Source organism: Schistocerca serialis, chromosome 9 (assembly GCF_023864345.2).
Source record: "Schistocerca serialis cubense isolate TAMUIC-IGC-003099 chromosome 9, iqSchSeri2.2, whole genome shotgun sequence".
NCBI classification, from domain to species: Eukaryota; Metazoa; Arthropoda; class Insecta; order Orthoptera; family Acrididae; genus Schistocerca; species Schistocerca serialis.
Genome location: NC_064646.1, coordinates 201,797,927 through 201,822,415, shown reverse-complemented (window position 1 = coordinate 201,822,415; position 24,489 = coordinate 201,797,927). Strand labels below are relative to the sequence as shown.

General features: G+C 40.1%; 1 protein-coding gene across 1 annotated transcript in view; it reads right to left on the bottom strand.

Moving 5' to 3' along the window:
- The window catches only part of LOC126418960 (sodium-coupled monocarboxylate transporter 1-like), a 173,088-nt gene extending 149,227 nt beyond the window's left edge, over window positions 1–23,861 (bottom strand). Inside the window, exons 1-2 of the mRNA XM_050086006.1 lie at window positions 23,706–23,861; window positions 6,948–7,181 (exon numbers count right to left, since the gene is read on the bottom strand). Coding sequence (XP_049941963.1) covers window positions 6,948–7,153 — 206 coding nt within the window. The 5' untranslated portion in view covers window positions 7,154–7,181; window positions 23,706–23,861. The remainder of the gene's footprint in view (window positions 1–6,947; window positions 7,182–23,705) is intronic.
- Window positions 23,862–24,489: the final 628 nt, after the last annotated feature.

Here is a 24,489-nt window from a genome sequence, read left to right as displayed (position 1 = left end):
TGGGTCTGACACACCGGTGTCAATGTGTTCTTTTTTCCATTTCCAGGAGTGTATTAGCACTTCAATATACAAGGCATCTGAATGAAAATGTATTTGAGTCAGGTGGATACATGATCTACAAAGGAAAACCAGACATAAAAATTCCCATAATACGAATATATTAATGACAGCATTTCTGGTCAAACAGATACTTATTGGAGCAATAACTAATTTTAGCTCTCCATCAAAACGAATTTCATTTCTGACTTTCAAGTCAGACAGTAAAAGTTACACCATTACAAATACACAAGCACCTGCCAACCAACATAACAGATCAAATGTTGATAAAGTGGATTTGTGGGAAATGCTAGAACATTAAACATCCAAATTAGCAAAAGAGTATATCAAAATTTTAGTGGAGGACTTTAATGCACAAGTTGGCAAAGAAATAAAATTTGGATCAGTAATTGGAGATTATCCAGCACATGAAAGAACCAACAGAAATGGGGAAAGACTCACGCATTTTTGTAACAATTTAACCTAAAACTGATGTCAACACTTTTCAGGAAACGTCTGTGATATATCAAACTCAAAGAAAATGGATAATTAGGAAGAAATTAAAGAAACAATGCAAGAGTAAGTTAAAGAAATGGGACAACCACGCAGAATAGCAATACACAGATGGTGGAACGACCTGTGAGATGAAGAAATTAGCAATCGACTAAAGGCATGGAAGAAATGGAAACAGTAATAAGAAACATGAATACTGGGAAAAGTTTCAAGAAGAATGGAAAAAGACAGCAAAAATCATCAGAATAGTGAAAATAAAATGTAACAAAAAAAGATTAGAAGAAAAGGATTCAGACTTTAAAAGGAACAACACTAGAGGCTTCTATAAGACTTTAAAAGAAGTTTTAACTGGATTCCAGTTACCAATTTTATATTTTAAAGATAAAAATTGTTTTAACCTATAGAGGAAACAGCCAAATTGATGCTGAATGCTTTGAAAATCTATTAAATTGTGAAGAACCTAATGACAGATTACAATTTCTAAAACCAAAACATGAAAACCCTAAATCGGAACCACCTTAAGTAGAAGAAATAGAAATGAATATCAAAGCATTTAAGAATAGCAATGCACTATGAGAGAATGGGATAGTAGCAGAAATATGGAAACTAGGGGGCTTATCCGCATGACAGAAAATTCACAAAGTAATTAAAGACATTTGCACAAAGGGAACCATACCCAGTGACTGGAAACAAGCATTGATCAATCCATTTCATAAAAAAGGAAATAAAACAGGCACCAACAACAACTGGGGTATATCCTTGTTACCAGTAACGTACAAAGTACTGTCTAAAGCACTTTTAAATGTAATAGAGGAACAAGCAGGATCTACACTACTGGCCATTAAAATTGCTACACCACGAAGGTGACGTGCTACAGACGCGAAATTTAACCGACAGGAAGAAGATGCTGTGATATGCAAATGATTAGCTTTTCAGAGCATTCACGCAAGCTTGGCGCCGGTGGCGACACCTACAACGTGCTGACATGAAGAAAGTTTCCAACCGATATCTCATACACAAACAGCAGTTGACCGGCGTTGCCTGGTGAAACGTTGTTGTGATGCGTCGTGTAAGGAGGAGAAATGCGTACCACAACGTTTCCGACTTAGTTAAAGGTGGGATTGTTGCCTATCGCGATTGCGGTTTATCGTATCGCGACATTGCTGCTCGCTTTGGTCGAGATACAATGACTGTTAGCAGAATATGGAATCGGTGGGTTCCGGACGGTAATACGGAACGCCGTGCTGGATCCCAACGGCCTCGTATCACTAGCAGTCGACATGACAGGCACCTTATTCGCATGGCTGTAACGAATCGTGTAGCCACGTCTCGATCCCTGAGTCAACAGATGGGGAGGTTTGCAAGACAACAACCATCTGTACGAACAGATCGATGACGTTTGAAGCAGCGTGGACTATCAGCTCGGAGACAATGGCAGCGGTTACCCTTGACGCTGCATCGCAGACTGGAGCGCCTGCGATGGTGCACTCAAAGACGAACCTGGGTGCACGAATGGAAAAACGTCATTTTTTCGGATGAATCCAGGTTCTGCTGACAGCATCATGACTGTCGCATCCGTGTTTGGCGACATCGCGGTGAACGCACATTGGCAGCGTGTATTCGTCATCACTATACTGGCGTATCACCCTGCGTGATGGTGTGGGGAACCATTGGTTACATGTCTCGGTCACCTCTTGTTCGCATTGACGGCACTTTCAACAGTGGAGGCTACATTTCAGATGTGTTACGACCCGTGGTTCAACCCTTCATTCGCCCCTGCGAAACCCTACATCTCAGCAGGATAATGCACGACCGCATGTTGCAGGGTCCTGTACGGGTCTTTCTGGATACAGAAAATGTTCGACTGCTGCCCTGACCAGCACTTTCTCCAGGCCTCTCACCAGCTGAAAACGTCTGGTAAATGGTGGCCGTGCAACTGGCTTGTCACAATACGCCAGTAACTACTCGTGATGAACTGTGGTATCGTGTTGAAGCTGGATGGGCAACTGTACCTGTACACGCCATCCACGCTCTGTTTGACTCAATGCCCAGGCGTATCAAGGCCGTTATTACGGCCAGAGGTGGTTGTTCTGGGTACTGATTTCTCTGGTTCTATGCACCCAAATTGCGTGAAAATTTAATCACATGTCAGTTCTCGTATAATATAGTTGTGCAATGAATGCCCGTTTTTCATCTGCATTTCTTCTTGGTGTAGTAATTTTAATGGCCAGCAGTGTAATATAGGAGATTATCAAGCGCGGTTTAGAAAAGGTAGATCATGTGCAGAACAGATTCTTAATTTAAAAAGAATTCTTAGAGTGATTGTTATTCAGAATAAAAATACAGTAGTTATTTTCGCAGACTTCAAGAAGGCCTACGACTCAGCTGTTAGACAAACACTATTCCAGGTACTTTATGAAACACGGATGTTCGAAAACATCAGTAGACTTGTTGAACAAACGCTCACAGACACAAGGCACAGATACAAGGCGAAATTTCTCAGCCATTTAAAGCCAAAATAGGAGTTCTACTAGGAGATGGACTGCCCCCAATTCTCTTTAACTTGGTTTTAGATAAAATAGTGAAAAAACAGAGGCACAAAGGGTGCAAGCATGGGCCAAGGAAAGAACTAATTTGAAGTGAAGTTTTTGGCCTTTGCGGATGATATGGCTTTGATAACTCAAAACCGAACATATGCAACAGTTATTCTTGATCTGTTACACGATGTTGCTGAAAAGACTAGACTAAAAATATTCTATCAAAGAAACGAGTGTATAGAACACAAACTTAACACAGAAAAGCTAATGAAAACAAACTATGGAAAAATTAGAAGAGTTGATAATTTCAAATACCTTGGGGAGTGGATTCAAGTCAATGGACTGGATAACACAACAAACAGAGACAGAATAAAAAAAAAATAGAATTTGCATATAAATTAGCACAAAACCACTAGAATAGGAAATCAATAGCCATTCAATCGAAGATTAGACATTATAATTCAGTTATTGGGACACAAGCAACCTATGGATCAGAGTGACTAACACTGAATAAGAAAGGCGAATAAAGAGAAATAGAAAAAAGAGAGAGAAAAATACTAAGAAAAATTGTAGGTCCTGAGAAAAACAATGAAAACAGGTGAATTAAAAGGAAGAATGAAGATTTATACAAGAATAATGAAAATATCACAGATACAATGAGGAAGAGAGGGCCAAAATTTTATGGACATTGAAAAAGAATGGAAGAAACAGGGATTACAAAGAAAATATTAAATCACGTTCGTAAGCTGAAAAAACTGTAGGATGGATAGAAGCAGTAAAGAAAGATGCCAACAAAATAGATGTTACAGAAGAAATAATAAGTGACAGGAATCACTTCAGGCTACTGATTGAAAAAGTAAGCTATGAAGAAAATGAGCCAAAACCTCGACCCAAGAGAGTGTGTACAGATGAGCAGTTGGAGAGAAAATGAAGAAGTACTGGGAAGAAAGTAATAAAAAGAAACCCCATTAGTATTAAGTTTTATGCAGTCCATAACTGGCCAAATTCATAAATTAAAATAATAAATCAATACTAAAATATAGAGCTCTAAAACTAGCAGTATATTTACAACGTTCGGCCGATATTTTATTGGCCTGTATGTCAATATTTTTTCTCTGGTGATATAGTGATATATCAATACTTCTTCCGATGTATCGCTGCCGTGTCCCGAAATGGTGGACTGCCGATGAATGGCGTGGCATTCCAGCAATTAATCGCCGTTCCGCACTATCCCAGGTGACCATCGTTCGCAAGAATGGCGGCGTAGAGGTCACATTTTTCCAATACTCGTATCTGGAGTGGCGTCCTCATGTCCTCTCATGCGATAGTAAGGCGATGGCTTTTTCGACAGGTCTTTCTCCATGTACACATGGCACGTCTGTCTACGAACTGTCTGGGTGATGTAGAGGTACTGTTGTGGCCAGCAGCATCAAGATCTGTCCCCTGAGATAACCTAAATGGAATCACCTCAAACGTCAAATCCGCCCAGTGTCAAAAGTCAGGATGTCAAGGACCAGTTGCATCATCTGTGGCTCAGCTTGCCCCATTAGAATGTTTCTATGACTCTTTCCAACCGAATCAGTGCATGCTTCCAGGTCACAGGAGCTACATCACGATACTGATAAGAGAGGGCTCATACAGCCTAGTTGTTTGTAAGTTTCACACCAATTTTCAATAACTGTAGTAACGTCCCATAACCTCTCCACCAGTGAAGTGCCTTTCGTTTTCACCGGATCTTTTGGGTGTATCACTGGCTTTTCTCACGCAGCGTAAGCTTCCCGAATTGTTTCGGGCGCATGCGAAAGTATGCATTTTAAGGGCGAATATTCTGAGAAATACTAATAGGATTTTGATCAAAACATGATTTTTCCTTCAATGTTTTTGTACATATTTGAAATACTGTCCTCGAATTAGACAACATTGCCCAAACACATTGGGCAGTAACGTAAGGAAGAGAATAGCGTACAAATGATGCACCATTTGAGCAATGAGTCATTAAACAATTTTGTATCCTAAATTACATTTGAGACGCAACCTGATATCGCAGATGCGATAAAGATTACGTTAGTGACAGGGTTTCGAGGCGCATGATTACAAGAGAATAGGCAAATCAATATGAATTGCTTTGTCATTAAGAGACGTGGCAGCGCGCACTTGAAGTACTGAGACAAATTATTATAGCAAATAATATTTTAAACCTATTCAGACACGTATGCAATGGTAAATTCCCGAGTAAATCCAACATTACAACTGACTTTGTCAATGTTGGTTCAATAAACCATCTGCTAATGTACTGTAGATGAGGTGATGCTCACACTGGCATGATCCGTATTGATGTTAGCACCTGTGAGATTACACTCTGTTTTTTATAAGGTGCTTACATATATTGGAGCTGCTGAGAAATTTTAAAAGCATCATAAAAAAGATGATTTTTTTGCCCTGAAACTAGAAACAGCGTGCACAAAATGAAAATCGGATGAGTGGAGGGGTCCAAATCTTGCCGGATGTTAATTTTTTGTCGTTTCGGTTAAAGATTAAAGCAAATTCTGGGGATGGATTCTTCGGAAAAGTTTTGTCTGATTCCGTTCTAACGTGTCCTGTCCGAGCTGATTCTCCTAGTGTAATAACTACATTCCTGAAACCATCGTTAAATAACATCGTACACGATTATGAAACACACATAAATGGGTTCTGTGTGTACCCAAGGAAACAGAAACTGTAGGGAATCTGACAGGTAGAGAGGCCCAATATCCTTGTAGCAGACACCCACAGTGTTGCCAAATAGTTCCAGAGCAAACCACAGTAGAAATGTATGGAAAAAACAGTGCTTGCTCGTATAGATGAGGAACCTCCATCAAAACTCAACAATTCTCGCGTTAAGTAGGTCATCGCGCGCAGCACCGTGTGAGAGATAACAGGGGAAATTGCTGTAACACCAGTATCATTTGCACCTGTCACCATTGACCTTAATACTGCAACATTTATCTTCTACGATCTTGGCCTTCCCTTTGTGTTAAGCCAAAACGTGATACAGCGCTGTATGCTCGATGCTCATTTTGTCACGTATCTCGTACTTTTCTCTTATGAATTCTTAATGCTGAATATTCGTATTACAAAGGCGACATTATGTCTCCAGAATAATACAGTGATTTTTTAAATATTTTCATGAACAAAGCACAGTTTAGAGAAAGTATTTTTTTATTGTAATGATAGTTTCAGGTGAATTAGGTAATCTTCACACCTAAAATATGCCGGTGTGGGGGCGGGGGGGGGGGGGGGGGAGGGCAAGTAGTTACCTCAAGCTTCAGCTGGTGTACCTTTTAATAATTAATACGACAGAACTATGCAACTGAACAAAGTTCACTACTGGGGGACCATCAGCAGAGCAGCATGTAAAGACCAACATATTACCCGCAGAGCTTTTACATATTGGAGCTGCTGAGAAATTTTAATAGCATCATAAAAAGGATGATCTTTTACCCTGAAACTAGAAACAGCGTACACAAAATGAAAATCGGATGAGTGGAGGGGATCAAATCTTCCCGGATATTAATTTTTTATCGTTGCGGTTAAAGATTAAAGCCAAGTTTTGTCTGGTTCTGTCCTAATGTTTCTTGTCCGAGCTGATTCTCCTAGTGTAATAATTACAATCCTGAAACTTAATATTGATTTCCTTTAAAATATTACAAGAATATACCTATTAACAGCCGACTATTAAACATCAATTCTCTGATCAAGAAATATCAACCGTAATGTTCATGGTGCACATGCAGGGATGTATGTCTGAAACTAAATTCTATGGCTAAGACCCGCTTCTGCATCCGAGACAGCATGTCATCTGAGTGGGGAGTGTTTATTTACCTGGCTACCAGTGAAACAGCTACGGGAAAAATTGCCATGCGGCGTCCGCCTAGCAGGTACTGCTCGGCGTTGACGGCGACCTTGAAGAATCCAAAGTAGACGCCGATGGCCACGCAGCCGAGCAGCATGGCGCTGAAGATGACGTAGTCGGTGATACCGAAGAAGAGGCGGCTGGCCGCCGCTATGGGTTCCGAAGTCACATCCATAGTTTCCGGCTCGCTAGCTCAGCTACACCTGTTGGAGAGCATTCACATGTTACCACTAAGAGTACCTATTATGTTGTGCTTAAAGCAAAGTTGGAGTCAATATCATAGAACACAGACAACAGTTCATACGGAAGAATATATGGTGCAAAAATAACGAGCAGGAGCTTATGATTCTCGTCAAAGGTAACCACGAAACACCGAAATAGTGTGAGCTAGTGGTACAGCTTAGATACAAACCCAAAGGTCCCAAGTGACAAATCATTTGTTGTTGCATGAATCCCCTCAAGCAGTAACGCTGTCAGAGATCTGTGGAGAGTGGATATACGTTAACAGACACAAGCAGTCACTACAAGCTGCTTCTCTGAAGTGTACTAACAAGACGCTAGGACTAGTGCTAATGTATTCACGCTGATTATTTTTGCTATTGGAATTAGTTCCATATTTTTATGTATAATATGATCATCAGTGTTAAATGATTTTTGTACTCTAGGGTCCAGATGTTGTGACAAATTATTTAAGGAGTGGCTGATAACAATGCTTCGGATAAATATGTATTAAAATGACAAAATATGTATGTATAATACTGATTTAAAAATATGAAATATGGAGACAAAAATTTACGGTTCTCAAATAAACCACATTTTATTATCCCAAAAACAAACAATTTTATGCCTCTTTAGTCTCATTGGCATTATTTGTATTGTTACAATACACAATCACATGTTTTTTTTTAATTTTCAAAATTAGAACTATTTGTGTTTCAATGGAACAATACTTTATATTGACTGATAGATATTTCACAAGATGTCACCTGATTAAATTTGCGCAGTTCTGGACGTGAGTATGGAACGTCAAATTTGTCATCCATTCTTCCGCACAGAATACGGTTAATTATTGTTAGCAGATTATGACCTTTATTTTTCACAAGTACATAGCCTAATTTTTGCTTCAACATCTCACCAACGGGTCCTTCTGCTTCGTTAATTTTCATTTTTCTGCCTTCAATAATCTTTACTTTTCTTTCAATGATGTTGAAAGATTTACCAGTGACTTAATCTGAAGAGGTAAAAAAAAACAGTAATTGCTTTTGATGTATACTAAATGACTTTTTCAAAAATTTCTTTTACACTCGAAATAGAAGCAGGCCCATTTTCAAATTGAAAACTAATTCCTGTAATGTCACTGAAATGCTCAGCGTAGTATTCAGCTGCTTGTAGCCATCATGTACTCCACCATATCAGTTCTGGTTCTGGTGGCAAAATAATATCGGGATACATCTCTTTAAATTTTGAGATCCTACTGGGAACTTCCAAAAATATTTTTCTTTCAGGTTTGATATTAAACTATTAACATATTCTGTAATTTACCCAGCTAATTTATTTATTCCGTGTGCCAAGCACGTTGCGTGGATCATTTCAGGATATAAAACATTTAGAACATCTGCAGCTTTAACCATGTGAGGCGCACCATCGATAACTATCAAGGAAAGATTTTCGTGTTTTACGACATTCGGCCATAAAACACTCCTGGCTTTTCTGATGTTTGGTGGTTACATTTAGGGCGTTCTTCACACGCCAACAGAAAAGATTTTCTCGATTTATCTTCAATTAGACATCCAGTAACTTTACTATCTGTACTGGAAAACTGGTTTGCGAAATACTTAATATATGTTTGTAATTTGAAACATAACGGTTGCTTGTCCTTTCAATTTTTACGTATATTTACTACGTGATCAAAACTATCCGGACACCAGTATCCGGACACCACCTAAAACATACGTATCTCGTATTAGGTCCATTGTGCTGCCACATACTGCCAGGTACTCCGTATCAGCTACCTCAGCAGTCATTTGACTTAGTGAGAGAGCAGAGTGGGACGCTCCGCCGAACTCACGGACTTCGAATGTGGTCAGGTGATTGGGTGTCACTTGTGTCATACGTCTGTACGCGAAATTCCCACACCCCTAAACATCCCTAGCATCACTGTTTCCGATGTGATAGTGAAGTGGAAACGTGAAGGGACACGTACAGCGCAAAAGCGTACAGACCGACCTCGTATGCGGGCTGACAGAGACCGCCGACAGTTGAAGAGGTTCGTAATGTGTAATAGGCAAAAATCTATCCAGAACATCACACAGGAATTCCAAACTGCATCAGGATCCCCTGCAAGTACGATGACAGTTAGGCGGGATGGAGAAAACTTGGATTTCGTGGTCGAGTGTCTGCTCATAAGCTTCACATCGTGACGGTAAATGACAAACGACGCCTCGCTTGATCTAAGGAGCGTAAACATTGGACGATTGAAAGTAGAAAAACGTTATGTGGAGTGACCAACCACGCTACACAATGCGGCTATCCGATGGCAGGGTGTGGGTATGGCGAATGCCCAGTGAACGTCATCTGCCAGAGTGTGTAGTGCCAACAGTAAAATTGGGAGGCGGTGGTGTTACGGTGTCGTCATCTACATGTACATCTACATGGATACTCTGCAAATCACATTTAAGTGCCTAGCAGAGGGTTCATCGAACTACTTTCACGTTTCTCTATTATTCCAATCTCGTATAGCGCGTGGAAGGAATGAACACCTATATCTTTCTGTACGAGCTCTGATTTCCGTTATTTTATCATGGTGATCGCTCCTCCCTATGTAGGTCGGTGTCAACAAAATATTTTCACACTCGAAGGAGAAGGTTAATGATCGTAATTTCGTGAGAAGATTCCGTCGCAACGAAAAACGCCTTTCTTTTAATGATGTCCAGCCCAAATCCTGTAATCATTTGTGTGACAATCTCTCCCATATTTCACGATAATACGAAACGTGCTGCCTTCCTTTGAACTTTTTCGGTGTACTCCGTCAGTCCTACGTGGTAAGGATCCCATATCGCGCAGTAGTATTCTAAAAGAGGACGGACAAACGTAGTGTAAGCAGTCTCCTTAGTAGGTCTGTTACATTTTCTAAGTGTCCTGCCAATAAAACGCAGTCTTTGGTTAGCCTTCGCCACAACATTTTCTGTGTGTTCCTTCGAATTTAAGTTCTTCCTAATTGTAATACCTAGGTATTTAGTTGAATTTACGGCTTTTAGGTTAGACTGATTTATCGTGTAACCGAAGTTTAACGAGTTCCTTTTAACAGTCATGTGGATGACCTCACACTTTTCGTTATTTAGGGTCAACAGCCACTTTTCGCACCACTCAGATATCTTTTCGAAATCGTTTTGCAGTTTGTTTTGATCTTCCGATGACTTTATTAGTCTATAAACGACAGCGTCATCTGCAAACAACCGAAGACGTCTACTCAAATTGTCTCCAAAATCATTTATATAGATAAGGAACAGCAAAGGGCCTATAACACTACCCTGGGGAACGCCAGATCTCACTTCTGTTTTACTCGATGACTTTCCGTCAATTACTACGAGCTGTGACCACTCTAAAAGGAAATTACAAATCCAGTCACATGACTGAGACGATATTTCATAAGCACGCAATTTCACTACGAGCCGCTTGTGTGGTACAGTGTCAAAAGCCTTCCGGAAATCCAGAAATACGGAGTCGATCTGAAATCTCTTGTCAACTGAGCTCAACACTTCATAGTGAATAAAACACCACACGCACAAAGACTGAGATACTCAACGTTTATAGTTTAAAGAACGTAGACCTGTAAACAACGCCATGAGGCGTAGCGGCAACCTCGTCCTTATCAACAGTGAATGACATGGACGTGAAGTTATACATACGACTAACGTACTTCTTATGGAGGTGTGCGTCAGACGTCGCGCGTTGAGTGAGACTCTCGAGTAGAACAATGAGCAAACGTTTAACGCTGCAGGCTTACTATTCACATCTCTGGCATTAACTAGCTTGCTTGACTGTAAGGCCCATTATTTAGCGTTCCACGCGAAAGACAATCGAATGACGAAACAGAAATCGTATAGGAACAGAAATCATGCAACGCACCGACGACGAAGGCGGCATGTAAGGTACCGTCTGTAAACTTATTAGTGAGCTATTGCACCCTAGCTTCGGCTGATAGATTTCACGTACGGTGAGGGTACCGACTAGCTTAGCCATCGAACGAAATTGCGTTTTAGCTGCCTTAATATAATATCATGTTCATTGCTACAAACAAGTACCACATTTGATAAAAGCGTGTTTATAAATTCGCTTCACGAGAGCTTGTAACTTTGGTGAGACATTTTCACTACAAGAGATGCCTGCTAGGGAAGGGTACGTTGACAGCATAAAAACTGTCGCCGCACCCCTCCCCGTCACTCCCAAAACAGTACTTTAATGCTTCACTCCCAGGAAGTGACTTTACTTCTTACCCTCTTCCCAGAATACCTGGGAAGCAACACTCAGAGTCTTGCAGACTATCTGAAAGTCTAGTCTGCTTCAGATGGTGCGATTTGTGTTTCCGGCTCGTCCATTCTGAGGCCAGAAATGGCGCTTTGAAGTGTCATTTAATGCTACTTTTATGCTCTTACGCCTTATAAAGATCAGTTTTATACAACGTATCGTCGAAAATATAGATTTATGCATTTCTTATATAAAAATATGGAATAAACTTTGTCACAACCACAGGTGGAAGCACAAGCGGCCAAAGACACTGCTAGCTAGGGCATAGCCACCTATGGTAAACTAACACACGCAAGCAGCGACAAACGTCGGTAAGCCCCTGCATATCACCAACACTGACTGGCAACTACCAGCTGCTATTAGAGCCGACCAACAGGCCACAACAGGGACACCGACGAGGTCGCCCACAAACGCACAAACAATCTGCCAACATTCCCTCACACTGCGCTTCCCGTATTTCACCTATCGGACACAAGATCAATAACAAACTGTTGCAGGTTGCTGACGCTGAACGAGGACTCTGTACCAGCACCCAGAGCCAGCCGCCGAGCAGCACAAACGCACAACGTCAAGGTATCGACATGCATGATACCCGCTACTAACAAAGCCTATCCTTGCACGACCTATAGCAGGCAGCAAGACAACCGCTACTGCTCTTACCACCCGACCTAACTATCACAGAGGTTTTTTTCCCTTGGCTCTTGCCTTGGCACTTTTTTACCTCTGCCCTTCAAACCGCTACCCTTCGTCCGATTTCGACCAATCTATCTCCAGACGAGCGCGTATTAATGATTAACCCCAACCAGACGTACGCAAACATCGCAGTACCCACATCCTGCGACACCTTATGCAGAGATGGCAGTAGACCTTTTGTGTTGGCCATCATGCCGGTGTGGGCGTGGAGGGGCTCCACCTCTTAAAAAAAAAAAATTTTAAAAAAATTGAAGTACGGAAAAATATGGTCTAAACATTGAAATATGGAAAAATATGGAAAATGAAAATTACATTTTCAGTCTCCAAATGAGATGCTTTATGTAGAAAGCTACAAAAAGAATGAAATGAACACGTATTTACATATTAATCCGGGCCCTACTGGTAACGTACTCTTGATTTTGGATATTTGCGAGTTTCGAATTTCCTACCTAATGAGTGTTACCAACCTGGAAGGTTGAGTCCCAGTTCTAGATCTGAATCGAGGAACGTAACTACAGATCTCGTTATAAGACAAATCTTTGATCATGCAAAACGAGCGAGTGCAATACTCTTTATTTTATCTGAAGTCTCAGTATAACTGGTGATTGAGTTTCGTCACTGGGAACAACAATATTGCTGTCGAAAGTTTTTTGTGGCTCCATCTATTCTTATTCTTTTAAAGGAAATGGAGCATTGTACTTCACTGGTAACGCGCTTCGTGAAATACCTGCACACTAGGGATGGTGCCGTTCTGTAATACAACGAATTTGCTAAGACATCATCACTACATGATGTATGTTCTATATTTGCGCTGCTTCATGTTTGATATGTTGATGTTCCTTGCTATCTTTTATTGTAAAAGGGAGCAACTTCTCTACGTCACTAGCAAATTTGTGAAGGTAATGAACTTCTGTTAATATGTTACAAGCCACGTTTTAATGCTTCAGTAAAGTATACAGAGTTTCAGTGAGATCATACACGTATTAGTCACCTTGACTTGGAGTGTTTCTGAATATTAAACGATCAGATTCGATCATGAAAGCACAGATCTGTCGAAGCCGGTAATCAACAAAATTTATAAACGACCTTGTCCCACTTTATGTTTTAGAAAAATATTTTGTCGCTGAAATTCTAATAATCTAACTATTTTAATGTATTAACTAAACGACACACATTTTTAGCATTGTTTTACAACCTTTATTATTGCTGTACGACCTCGGTTTCGGGTTACAAGCCGATTTTCCAGAACACAACTGATCCCAAAGGTAGAAATCATGCAAACGTAAACATATGAACTTCTAAGTTTTTCGATTCCAGACTTAAACTATAAAAGTTATCCCTGTTGATAATTCTAATACACTTACACATGTATTTTGCAAAATTCCTTAATATAGCAATTACCGTAACGGAGAATAAAGATATATTGGAATGAAGCTATGTGCATAGGTATCGGAATTTGTATCATAATCTTTTTAAGAATCCACCAGGATTCTACTCGTATGTGCAGGTTGAAACTTTGTGTAAAGGGTGTATAACTAAACTGAGTTAGCTTATTCAGTAGTAAATGTGGAGATACGTACGTCTGTGTTTCAATTTCTAATATTTCTGAGTAAGATTTGCACTCTTTTCTTTTGTATGTAAGACTTCTACATCTATTAAATATTACATAGGAGAAGATCATTGTCGCCTTCATTCATAAATAAATAATGACACAAGTTCCCACTCGTGTGCACTTATCTCTATTTAAATGTATCTTTATTAATGCTTAATGTAAATACTGTCCTAATGAATTTTGTGAAAGTGATGTGCAGCTGTGTCAAAATTATCATCAGAGACAACTACTATAGTTTAAGCTAAGAACTGTCTGTCTAAGAAGTCGAAATGTTTATCTTTGACTGGTTCCCATGTTTGGGTTTAGTTGTGTGTTGCAGACCATGCCATATTTGCTCCAAAAGATCCTACCCTACCTTCAACATTAAAATGGGTGTTCTCACCGCCCCATCCATTCCCTAATTATCGTTAAGGAGCTTGTGACATTGAACATTTGCAACGGAAGATAGCCATTGATAGCGCAATACACACCGTATAGAAAGCGTTAACCTACTAGAATGTGGTGTTCAAATCGCGAAGGGCTCACGCTTAGATAACGTGGGATCATTAATTTGACGATTAGAAATGAAGGAGACCGATAATAACAGCAAACAGCTTATATCACAACGCTACCCCTCCTAATGTGGCACTTTACACGACTCTGTCAAATACACGCCATCATGGGTGCCTCTGTACATACAGTCGGCAATATTTTACTTCAGCACAAAACTGGAAACTCTGGCCAACTATGACTGAAATAGTCTCGTATTAGTTCATGATCTGACACTTTTGTAAAAAATCCAAAATACTACTCCCTTTTGACCTACCGTCTGAAGCATAATGAACAGCATTAAGATGGAAGATTCTCTTTTGAAAGACAGTGATGTTACCTTCGACGAAGGTTTGGCCTCCAGCGCAATGACATGTCTCTAGAAAGAGACTAGCGGTGTTCTGTGTACCAGACAAATCACCATTCACGTGATCTATAGGTGTGATGGCGGACTGAAATCTACCAGTTTCCTTCCAACACCCATTGTTCCACCACTAACCCGAAAATAAATCATTTAGATATCCGAACAAGCCAAATGACACATAATATTGGAACGTACTAGTAGTCTCCAACAGTAGGTAGACATGACCATTTCTTTAGTACTTCACAAAACATTATCGGTTGTTCTATCGCGGAATATAGTCGACGATCACGCTAATACATGTGTCTACCGTTCTTCATTGGTCCGCATCACTCGGAAGGAACTCAGGAGATGGGCGCTTATCACTTATCTCTAAAAGAAAGTGTCAGCTAGTGTCGCAGATGGCCGTGAAATATGGCTGGAACAATGACTCGTTGCTTCATTGTGTTTGCTGACAACTTACAGGCGTCTTAATTTACAAGTACTCAGGTGAGAAATGCTGTTTTATATTTGCTTTACTAGGTAGATAATAGCAACACAAGGCTACTTCACTTTGTACGCTTTCATATCGTAGATGCACGAACAATGAAACACCTACAAGTACAAAGAATTATGAAAAAGAGGAATACTGGTAGCATATATTATCTAGTGTCAACTACGTCACTAGAGATTAATACATATTTTTGCTTCTCTTTGTTGACAAGTATTGTGTAATTGTTCTTTGCCACTTCAGATTTGTAATAAACTGAGTGACTGGATCAACGATAAACTTGAACGGATGTCACGGGACGTCCGCTCCGAACAAATGCAACGAAAGAAACGAACAAAACGATGGGGGGAGGGAAGGGGGCTTGTCAAAAACGGGCGGAGGAGCGGACAGAGGTTCAAGGCACTGTCTTGTCCTTGGGGTGGGAAACTGCCCCTAAAGCCAGAAGAATCAGTAATGATTAAAGGCATGAGAATGCAGAAGGCAATGGAAACCACTGCATTAAAGAAACATAACGTGTATCCATAGGACATTTGGCTTGTAACTTAAGAAAGTGTCATGATGATCTCTCTATTGGATAATGATTTTGGAATAATTCCCTACTCGGATGTCCCGAAAGGGACTGCTAAAAGGGAGGTGATCATGAGAAATGGATTGAATAATAAAAGAAAGGATGATATTCTACGTATCACGGCGTGGAATATCTTAAGTTTGAACATGCTAGAAAACCTGAAAAGGGAAATGTAAATTCTCAATCTAGATATAGTAGGGGTCAGAGAAGTGAAGTCGAAAGGAAACAAGAATTTCTGGTCAGCATCAGAAAATGGTATAAAGGGAGTAGGATTCGTTATGAATAGGAAGGTAGGACAGAGAGTGGATTACTGTGAACAGTTCCGTGATACGGTTCTTCTCATCAGAATCGACAGCAAACCGACAACGATAGTTCAGATACACATGCCAACGTCTCAAGCTGAAGATGAAGAAGTAGAGAAATTATATGAGGATATTGAAAGGGTAATATAATACGCGAAAAGAGATGAAAAACTAATATTGGGGGGGGGGGGGGGAGACTGGAATGCAATTATAGAGCAAGGAGTAAAAGGAAAGGTTACAGGAGAATATGGACTTGGGAAAAGGAATGAGGGAGGAGAAAGACTAATTGAGTTCCCTAATAAATTTATGCTAGTAATAGCGAATAATCTGCTCAAGAATCACAAGAAGAGGAAGTATACTTAGGAAAAACCGTGTGATACCGTAAGATTTCAGTTAGATCAGATCATGGTCAGACAGAGATTAAAAATCAGTAAAGCGCACTCAGGAGCAGATATAGACTGGGATCATGATGCAGTAGTGATGAAGAGTAGGCCGAAGTTTAAGAGATTAGTCAGGAAGTATCAATACACATAGAAGTGGGATACGGAAGTACTAAGGAATGGCGAGATACGCTTGAAATTCTCTAGGGCTATAGATAAATCAATAAGGGATACCTCAGTAAGCAGGACAGTTGAAGTGGAATGGACACTCAGAAAAGAGTAGTCACAGAAGCTGGAAAGAAAAACAGTGGTACAAAGAATGTAACTGTGAGGAAACCATGGGTAACTGAAGAGATACTTCAGTTGATCGAAGAAAAAAATAAGTACAAAAACGTTCAGAGAAATTAAGGAACATAGAAATACAAATAGCTGAGGAATGAAATAAATAGGAAGTGGAGGAAAGCTAAGACGAAATGGCTGCATGAAAAAGGCGAAGAAATCGAAAAAGGAATGATTGTCGGAAAGACTGACTCAGCAAAGATCAAAACAACCTTTGGTGAAGTTAAAAGCAAAGGTGGTAACATTAAGAGTGCAACGGGAATTCCACTGTTAAATGCAGGGCAGAGAGCAGATACGTGGAAAGAGTACACTGAAGGCTTCTATGATATGTCTGAGGTAATAGAAGAAGAAACAGGAGTTGATTTAGAGGAAATGGGGGATCCAGTATTAGAATCAGAATTTAAGAGAGCTTTGGGGACATAAGATTACGGCAGAGGGGATAGATATTATTCCATCAGAATTTCTAAAGAGATTGGGGGATGTGTCAACAAACGGACTATTCACGTTGGTGCGTAGAATGTACGAGTCTGGTGACTACCATCTGACATTCGCAAAAATTTCATCCACACATTCCGAAGACTGTAAGAGCTGAAATGTGTGAGAATTACCACACAATCAACTTAACAGCACATGCAGCCATGTTCCTGACTAGAATAATACGCAGAAGAATGGAAAAGAAAATTTATGATGTGTTAGATAACGTTCAGTTTGGCTTTAGATAAGGTAAAGGCACAGCGAGGAAATTCTAACATTGCGGTTGATAATGGAAGCAAGACTAAGTAAAAATCAAGACAGGTTCATAGGATTTGTCGACCTGGAAAAAGCGTTCAATAACGTTAAATGGAGGAAGATATTCGGAATACTGAGAAAAATAAAGGTAAGAAATAGGGAGAGACGAGCAATATACTATATGGACAAGTGTCAAGAAGGAGTAATGAAAGTGGACCACCAAGATCGATGCGCTCGTATTAAAAAGGGTGAAAGAAAAGGATCAGTCTTTCGCCCGTACTGTTCAATGTATACATTGAAGAAGCCATGATGGAAATAAAGAAAGGTTCAGGAGCGCAATTAAAATTCAAGGTGAAAGGATACGAATAATACGATTCGCTGATGACATTGTTATCCTGAGTGAAAGTATAGAAAAATTACAAGAACTGCTAAACAGAATGAACAGTCCAATGAGAACAGAATATTGAATGAGAGTAAATCGAGGAAAGATTATATTAATGAGTGGTAGTATAAATGAGAACAGCGAGAAACCTAATATCAGGCTTGATGATAACGAAGTAGATGAACTTAAGGAATTCTACTATCTGAGCAGCAAAATAACCAATGACGGGTGAACCGAGGAGGACATCAAAAGCAGACTACCACGGGCGAAAAGGGCATTCCTGGCCAAGAGAAATCTCCTGGTATCAAAAATAGGCCTTAATTTGAGGAAGGAATTACTACGAATGCACGCATGGAACACAGCGTTGTATGGTAGTAAAACTTGGATTGTGGGAAAACCGGAACAGAAGAGAGTGGAAGTATTTGAGATGTGGTACTATAGACGAATGTTGAAAATTAGATGGACTGATAGGGTAAGAATTAAGAGGTTCTGTGTCGAATCGGAAAGGAAATGAAATGTGGTAAACACTGACAAGGAGAAGGGACAGAATGATAGGACATCTGTTAAGACACCAGGGAAAGAATTCCATAGTACTAGAGGTAGCTGTAGAAGGCAAGAACTGTAGGGGAAGACAGAGATTGCAATACATCCAGCAAATAATTAATGGCGCAGGTCGCAAGTGCTACTCTGAGGTGAAGAGGTCAGCACACGAGAGGAACTCGTGGCGGGCCGCATCAAACTAGCCAGAAGACTGTCGAACATTCTAGGTAAATTAAAACCGTAGTTGGTTTGTGCGTAATTTACAGGTCACATTACTGCACAACACGCCTCGACTGAAGACATTAACTCACTAGAACATCTGTCCTACTCTTCCAGGCTCCACGGTTACTACCATGCACAGGATGTCTGGAGACGTCGGAGAGACAGACACAAAACTTATAAATCACATACAAGTATTACACCGCATTTAGCGATTTTAAAATGTTCTGGGAGGATAACGAGCAGTTGTGGCCTTTAATGAATAAGATATTTTCACTGTCCTTTGTAGGCTAAGTCACTGGTAAAAGTTGATGTGGTAAAAGTTGATGTGTTAAAATAAAAATAGGTGTGTAGGCACTAAAAACTGATTATGGTATGAAACGATATTGTAGCCAGTCGTTGAGATTAACAAGTTATGCAATTATTCTCGAATATAGGAAATCCATCGCTCATTTCACTTAATAATTAAACTATATCAGATAAATTAACATTTGTTATTTACCACATTATAATATGTAAAAGTGGAGATAAAATCCACTCAACTGATTGAACCTAGTGTGTAACATATTTATAATGAATCCCTTCGATTAATTTGCAGGCGGCGTATCAAGGCTTAAGTGTAGAAGATGAAGATTATCAGTATGGCACAATTGAAACAACGAACTGGAGATGCATTTGATCAAATGTCTGTAACTAGTCTGCATAGTGTGTTTCATTGTATGTAAGACCGCTGGCAGCAATTCTCAGACTTGGAGATGTACTGCTTTGTGGTTCTATTGTGATACATGTTCCGTAACATATCGCACATTATTAATAAATTTGCTTTTCCACAGAAATGTTTAAGGACCTTACGTTTACCCTTCATAAATATAGTCTTTTAAGACTAAAGAAAACTATTATATCGTATTTATATATAGAACAGTTTTTGTTGTTCAGTAATTATTATGCAAGAATCATTTGCATATCTAATGTTCAAATTGACAGTCACTTTGTTTTACAGACAATCATATTCCATAACTGTGGACTGAGATTACTCGGCGACAGCGACCCACATGCTATCAATTTGACCCGCTGTATCTTCGATATCCCTCATCATCTTCTAACAAAAAATATTATTATCTGACAACGTTTGTGGCCACTGCTTCCTCTTCCACTGAATTTCGGATGGATAAAATTAAGTACAACTACACAGCACGCAGGTCTGTGATGAGGCCTAGATTGCCTCAATCACATAACAACCGTGATACTGCTATATATTTAGCAACTCTGTCACAGAGAATTTCAGAAATTCAGAGTACCTGTCAAATATAAGTGTGATGACGAGTGAAATAATTTCATGCACACCTCAATTAACTAAAGGTATGCTTACGGATATACAGTAACCTACAAAATTTCTGTACCTTCGAATACAACGTCCCAAAAACGTATTTTCGAGAAAAAATTTCCACTTAAACATATTGTTCAAAGATACCATTTTCCCCATTATTCCATTTCAAAATCTGGTGACATTGTCGTTTGAGTTACATTCAAGTATTTTCCAACTAATTTTTGTATTTAATATTCCTGTCGAGCTGGGCAGTTTCCTTGAAGTGCATTTAACCAGAAAAAACATATTTCGCGATGTTTTCTAGAAAAAAGTTGTAACTATGTCTGAGGGACCCAATAAAGTCAAACTTTATATACCATAGGTTCATAGTATGGTTTCGGCCATAGGTCATGTCATATTACAGGTATAACTGCGATTTATGTTCTATCGGTTTGTTTTATACAGTAATATTATTTCTAATCATACAAACTTTGTTATACTGTATATTACTGTCATTTCATTTAACATTTTTGTAAAATTTCTCAGACAGGCATTTCCGATAAAGGCGTTATTACATCTTCCCAGATCTATAAATTTGTTTACCTATCTTACCTAGCAGATCCCACTGCGCCTCCCTTCATTGCTTGGTCATCAGTCGTATAAGGTGCACATTTTCGCTATCGATGGACGTCTTTGTGTAGAATGGTTCGACGTCTCAAACTAATCAACGATATTTTGTGACTGGATAAGCGGGCTTCAACCATCTCCAGATGTTGAAGATAGCCGAAGACCTTTTGCAGAAACTATGGCGTAGTCTGTAAAACACATTTCTACGACGTATATCCGCTCGTACGTCTGCATGCCACCTTGGTACATTCGAAGCGGGCTCTCATTAATAAAATACTTTTTAATTGATTAAACTATGTGTTCTTGGTGTAACGTTTTAGACTGAGGTGACAGAAGTCATGGAAAACCTTCTAATATCTTGTCAGACCTCATTTGCCAAGGGCAATGCAGCAACTCGATGAGGCGTGGACTCAACAAGTCATTGGAAATCCCCTACAGAAATATCGAGCTAAACTGCCTCTATAGCCGTCCCTAATTGCGAAGGAGTAGCCGGAACAAGACTTTGTGCCCAAACTGATATGTCTATTATATTCCGTAAATATTCGATCGGATTCACGTCAAGCGATCTGGATGGCCAAATCATCGCCTCCAACTGTCCAGAATGTTCTTCAAACCAATCACATTCAGTTGTGGTCCGCTGACATGATACATTACCATGAATAAGAATTCCATCGTCGTTTGTTAACATGAAGTCTATGAGTGGCTGCGAATTGTCCCCTAGTTGCAGAACATAACCATTTCAAGTCAATGATCGGTTCAACTGAACCAGAGGACCCAGTCATTCCATGTAAACACAACCCACACCATTATGGAGCTACTACTAGCTTGCACAGTGCCTTGTTGACAACTTTGTGGTCCAACCAATTTGGTCCGAACCCAGGAAAGACGCTGCAGGTGATGTGCTCTTGCGTTGGGCGTCTGTGTCGTAATCCATTAACGCCGAATTTCGCAGCACTGTCCTTAACGGTACGTTCGTCATACCTCTCACATTGTTCTGCGGTTATTTCATGCAGTGTTGCTTGTCTGTTAGCACTGACAACTCTATGCTCACGCTGCTGCATTCTGTCGTTATATGAAGGCCGTAGGCCACTCTATTGTCTGTAGTGAGAGGTAAAGCCTAAAATTTAGTATTCTCGGCGCGCCTGAGATTTAATATTCTTGGCGCGCTTTTGACACTGTGGATCTCGGAATATTGAGTTCTGTAACAGTTTCCGAAATAGAATGTCCGATGCGTGCAGTTCTAACTACTATACTGCGTTCGATGTCTGCTAATTCCCGGCATGCGGCCTTAATCACTTTGTAAACATTTCTATATGAGTCACCTGAATGCAAATGACAGCTTCACCACTGCACTGCCCTTTTATGCCTTGATCACATAGTACAACCACCATCTGTTTATGTGAATATCGCCGTCCCATGACTTTCGTCACCTCAATGTATAACGTATTAACTAAGCAAAACGGTTTTTCAGTCTAGTTACACACACTTTATAATTACTGTATGAGTTAGCTTTCGTGTTATAAGCCCAGTTTATACACAACTTATCCCAAAGGTGAGAACCAAGCATAGATATACACGTCAAATTCTTGGTCTGTAGATTCTTATTTCAAACTATGTTCTCATTAAATATTCATGTCTCCCTAACAAAAGTCGTATCTGATGTTATCTGTTTCTGAATTCGCCTCGCGGATTAACGACGAGGGCTGGGAATTGGTCAGCCTGTAGGTAACTTTTATATGATTCCTCACATCCCGCTAGGTAATTACCAGTCTGATTCCCACGCCCCGGCTCAGATACACGTTGCGCAAACAAACTGAAAACGTTCTCACACTTGAGCGTGAAACCCAGAGAGATGGGGTACATAGAGGGATTCATTACATTACCTTTATCGTTTTCCATGGATCCCTTGGAGAGGAGTCTGTGGGATGTAGAAAGAGCCAAAGTTTTTATTTCTTTTTTTTCTGTGAAAGCTTGATGGCCTTCTCTCTTAAGCGACACAGAGTCAATCCTAGAGGTTCAAGGAGACGGTAATGACCTTCTAAGTTCAGTCTCTTTAAATCGCATAGAGTCAGTCGTGGTGGTTTACTCTCCTTAATGTCACATAGATTCCCTGCTGGGAGTTCAGTGATAGGCTGATGACCTTCGAAGCCACATAGAATTAGTCAAGGGTGTTCAATGAAAGACTGATGACCTTCGAAATTTAGTGTCTTTAAAGACACAATCGTCATTTTCATTGTCATCAGCATTATAATCGAAACTGATATTGCTTACTAACTGTCAACTTCGGACTGCAGCCGCTTGGAAAGTTTGGTTTCGATACTTCTTTTTAGATTACGAAAAACACATCAGGCTATTTGGAATCCATTCCTTATTTCTTTTGCTGTCTAGTGAGCCAAAATTCAACTGCCTAAGATACTAAAATCGTTTGATCGTATCAATTCATAATTAATTCCGTTTTAAGTGTTTATTACACTTTACTTTAGCCGTGTCCCTGACTGTCATGCCTACTTCCAACGTTTACGTACACTGTTCTTCCATTAGAGGTTAACGTTTTTCTCCAATAACGGCAAACAGAAACACAACATTAGGAAAACGAAGACGAATCAGTATGTTATAGTACTACAAATATCTTCTTGCTTTTGCAACTGACAATTTCTGTGTGCTTCCTCTTGCCAGACTCTTCTTTAAACTGTACCGAAATGCCGCGTTACAATCACTAAATGATGGGGAACCAATGTGGTAAGTGGATAAAACAGTAATACGGATATATTTTCATACTCTGTCGATTTAGGATATAGACTACTTGTCACCTTATTTCTCAAAGCACTGGCTAAAGCATGTCTTCAAAATTGTTTCAGAACATGACCTAAAATGGTTCTATTACCACGAAGTATAGTCTCAGGATGAATACTAAGTGTAAGAGCATTTTAATCCTCAATCTCCCGAGTAGAGTGTAGATTAAACTTCGATAGTAATACAGTTGTCATCTGCAGAGAGAAACACAATCATCCTCCATAACATAAAATTTCTAAAGTGGTCTTTCCCCAACATATTTGCAACAACATACCGCGAAGGTATCACATGTCTTTTGAATTTCATAATGTACGGCTAGAACAAAACTTACCTCAAATAAAGTTTCGGCTCTCGAAGAAACAGTAGGCTCGTTGGAGCGAATGCGAATTTAGAATCCGTAGATCGTGTGCAGCGAAAGAAACTGCACGTTTTTGAGAAGTCGGTTGCACGTTACTCCATGGGTGGTTTAGGGAGATCAACCGGCGAGTTCGGTATACATACGACAGACTGGGCACGCGTACTGCTTGCAAACTACATTGCGGGAAGTGCCACTGTGGCACTGGGACAAAGGCCAAGCCCTAAAAAATCCCTCCGTTTACTCAGACGTGTGTACGACAGTTTGCTTGCTCACTTAAGGACGTCGGTTGAATCATAAATTAAGAGTGTCGAGTTCTCTTAGGATGTGAGCTTACCACTTCCATTGTTGACGCAAGGAGACGTTCCACCTGTGTTGACAGTATGCATCAAGGGCGCGGCCCAAGTTTCTGTTTAGATCTGTAACAATCTGCTACTTCACTATCCTCGATGCAATACAATGCCAGACATTTTCGGTCTGTTTCGTAGAGCGAGAAGTATTTCGCCATATTTCGCAATTCTTTTCGACAGCAGAATAGCTAATAACTGCCTACTGAACAGTCCACTTCATAAACATCGTGGAACATGCGTGCTGTCGGTCTATCAATAATCTTATCTTCATCTGCGCCGGCCGGAGTGGCCGTGCGGTTCTGGGCGCTACAGTCTGGAGCCGAGCGACCGCAACGGTCGCCGGTTCGAATCCTGCCTCGGACATGGATGTGTGTGATGTCCTTAGGTTAGTTAGGTTTAATTAGTTCTAA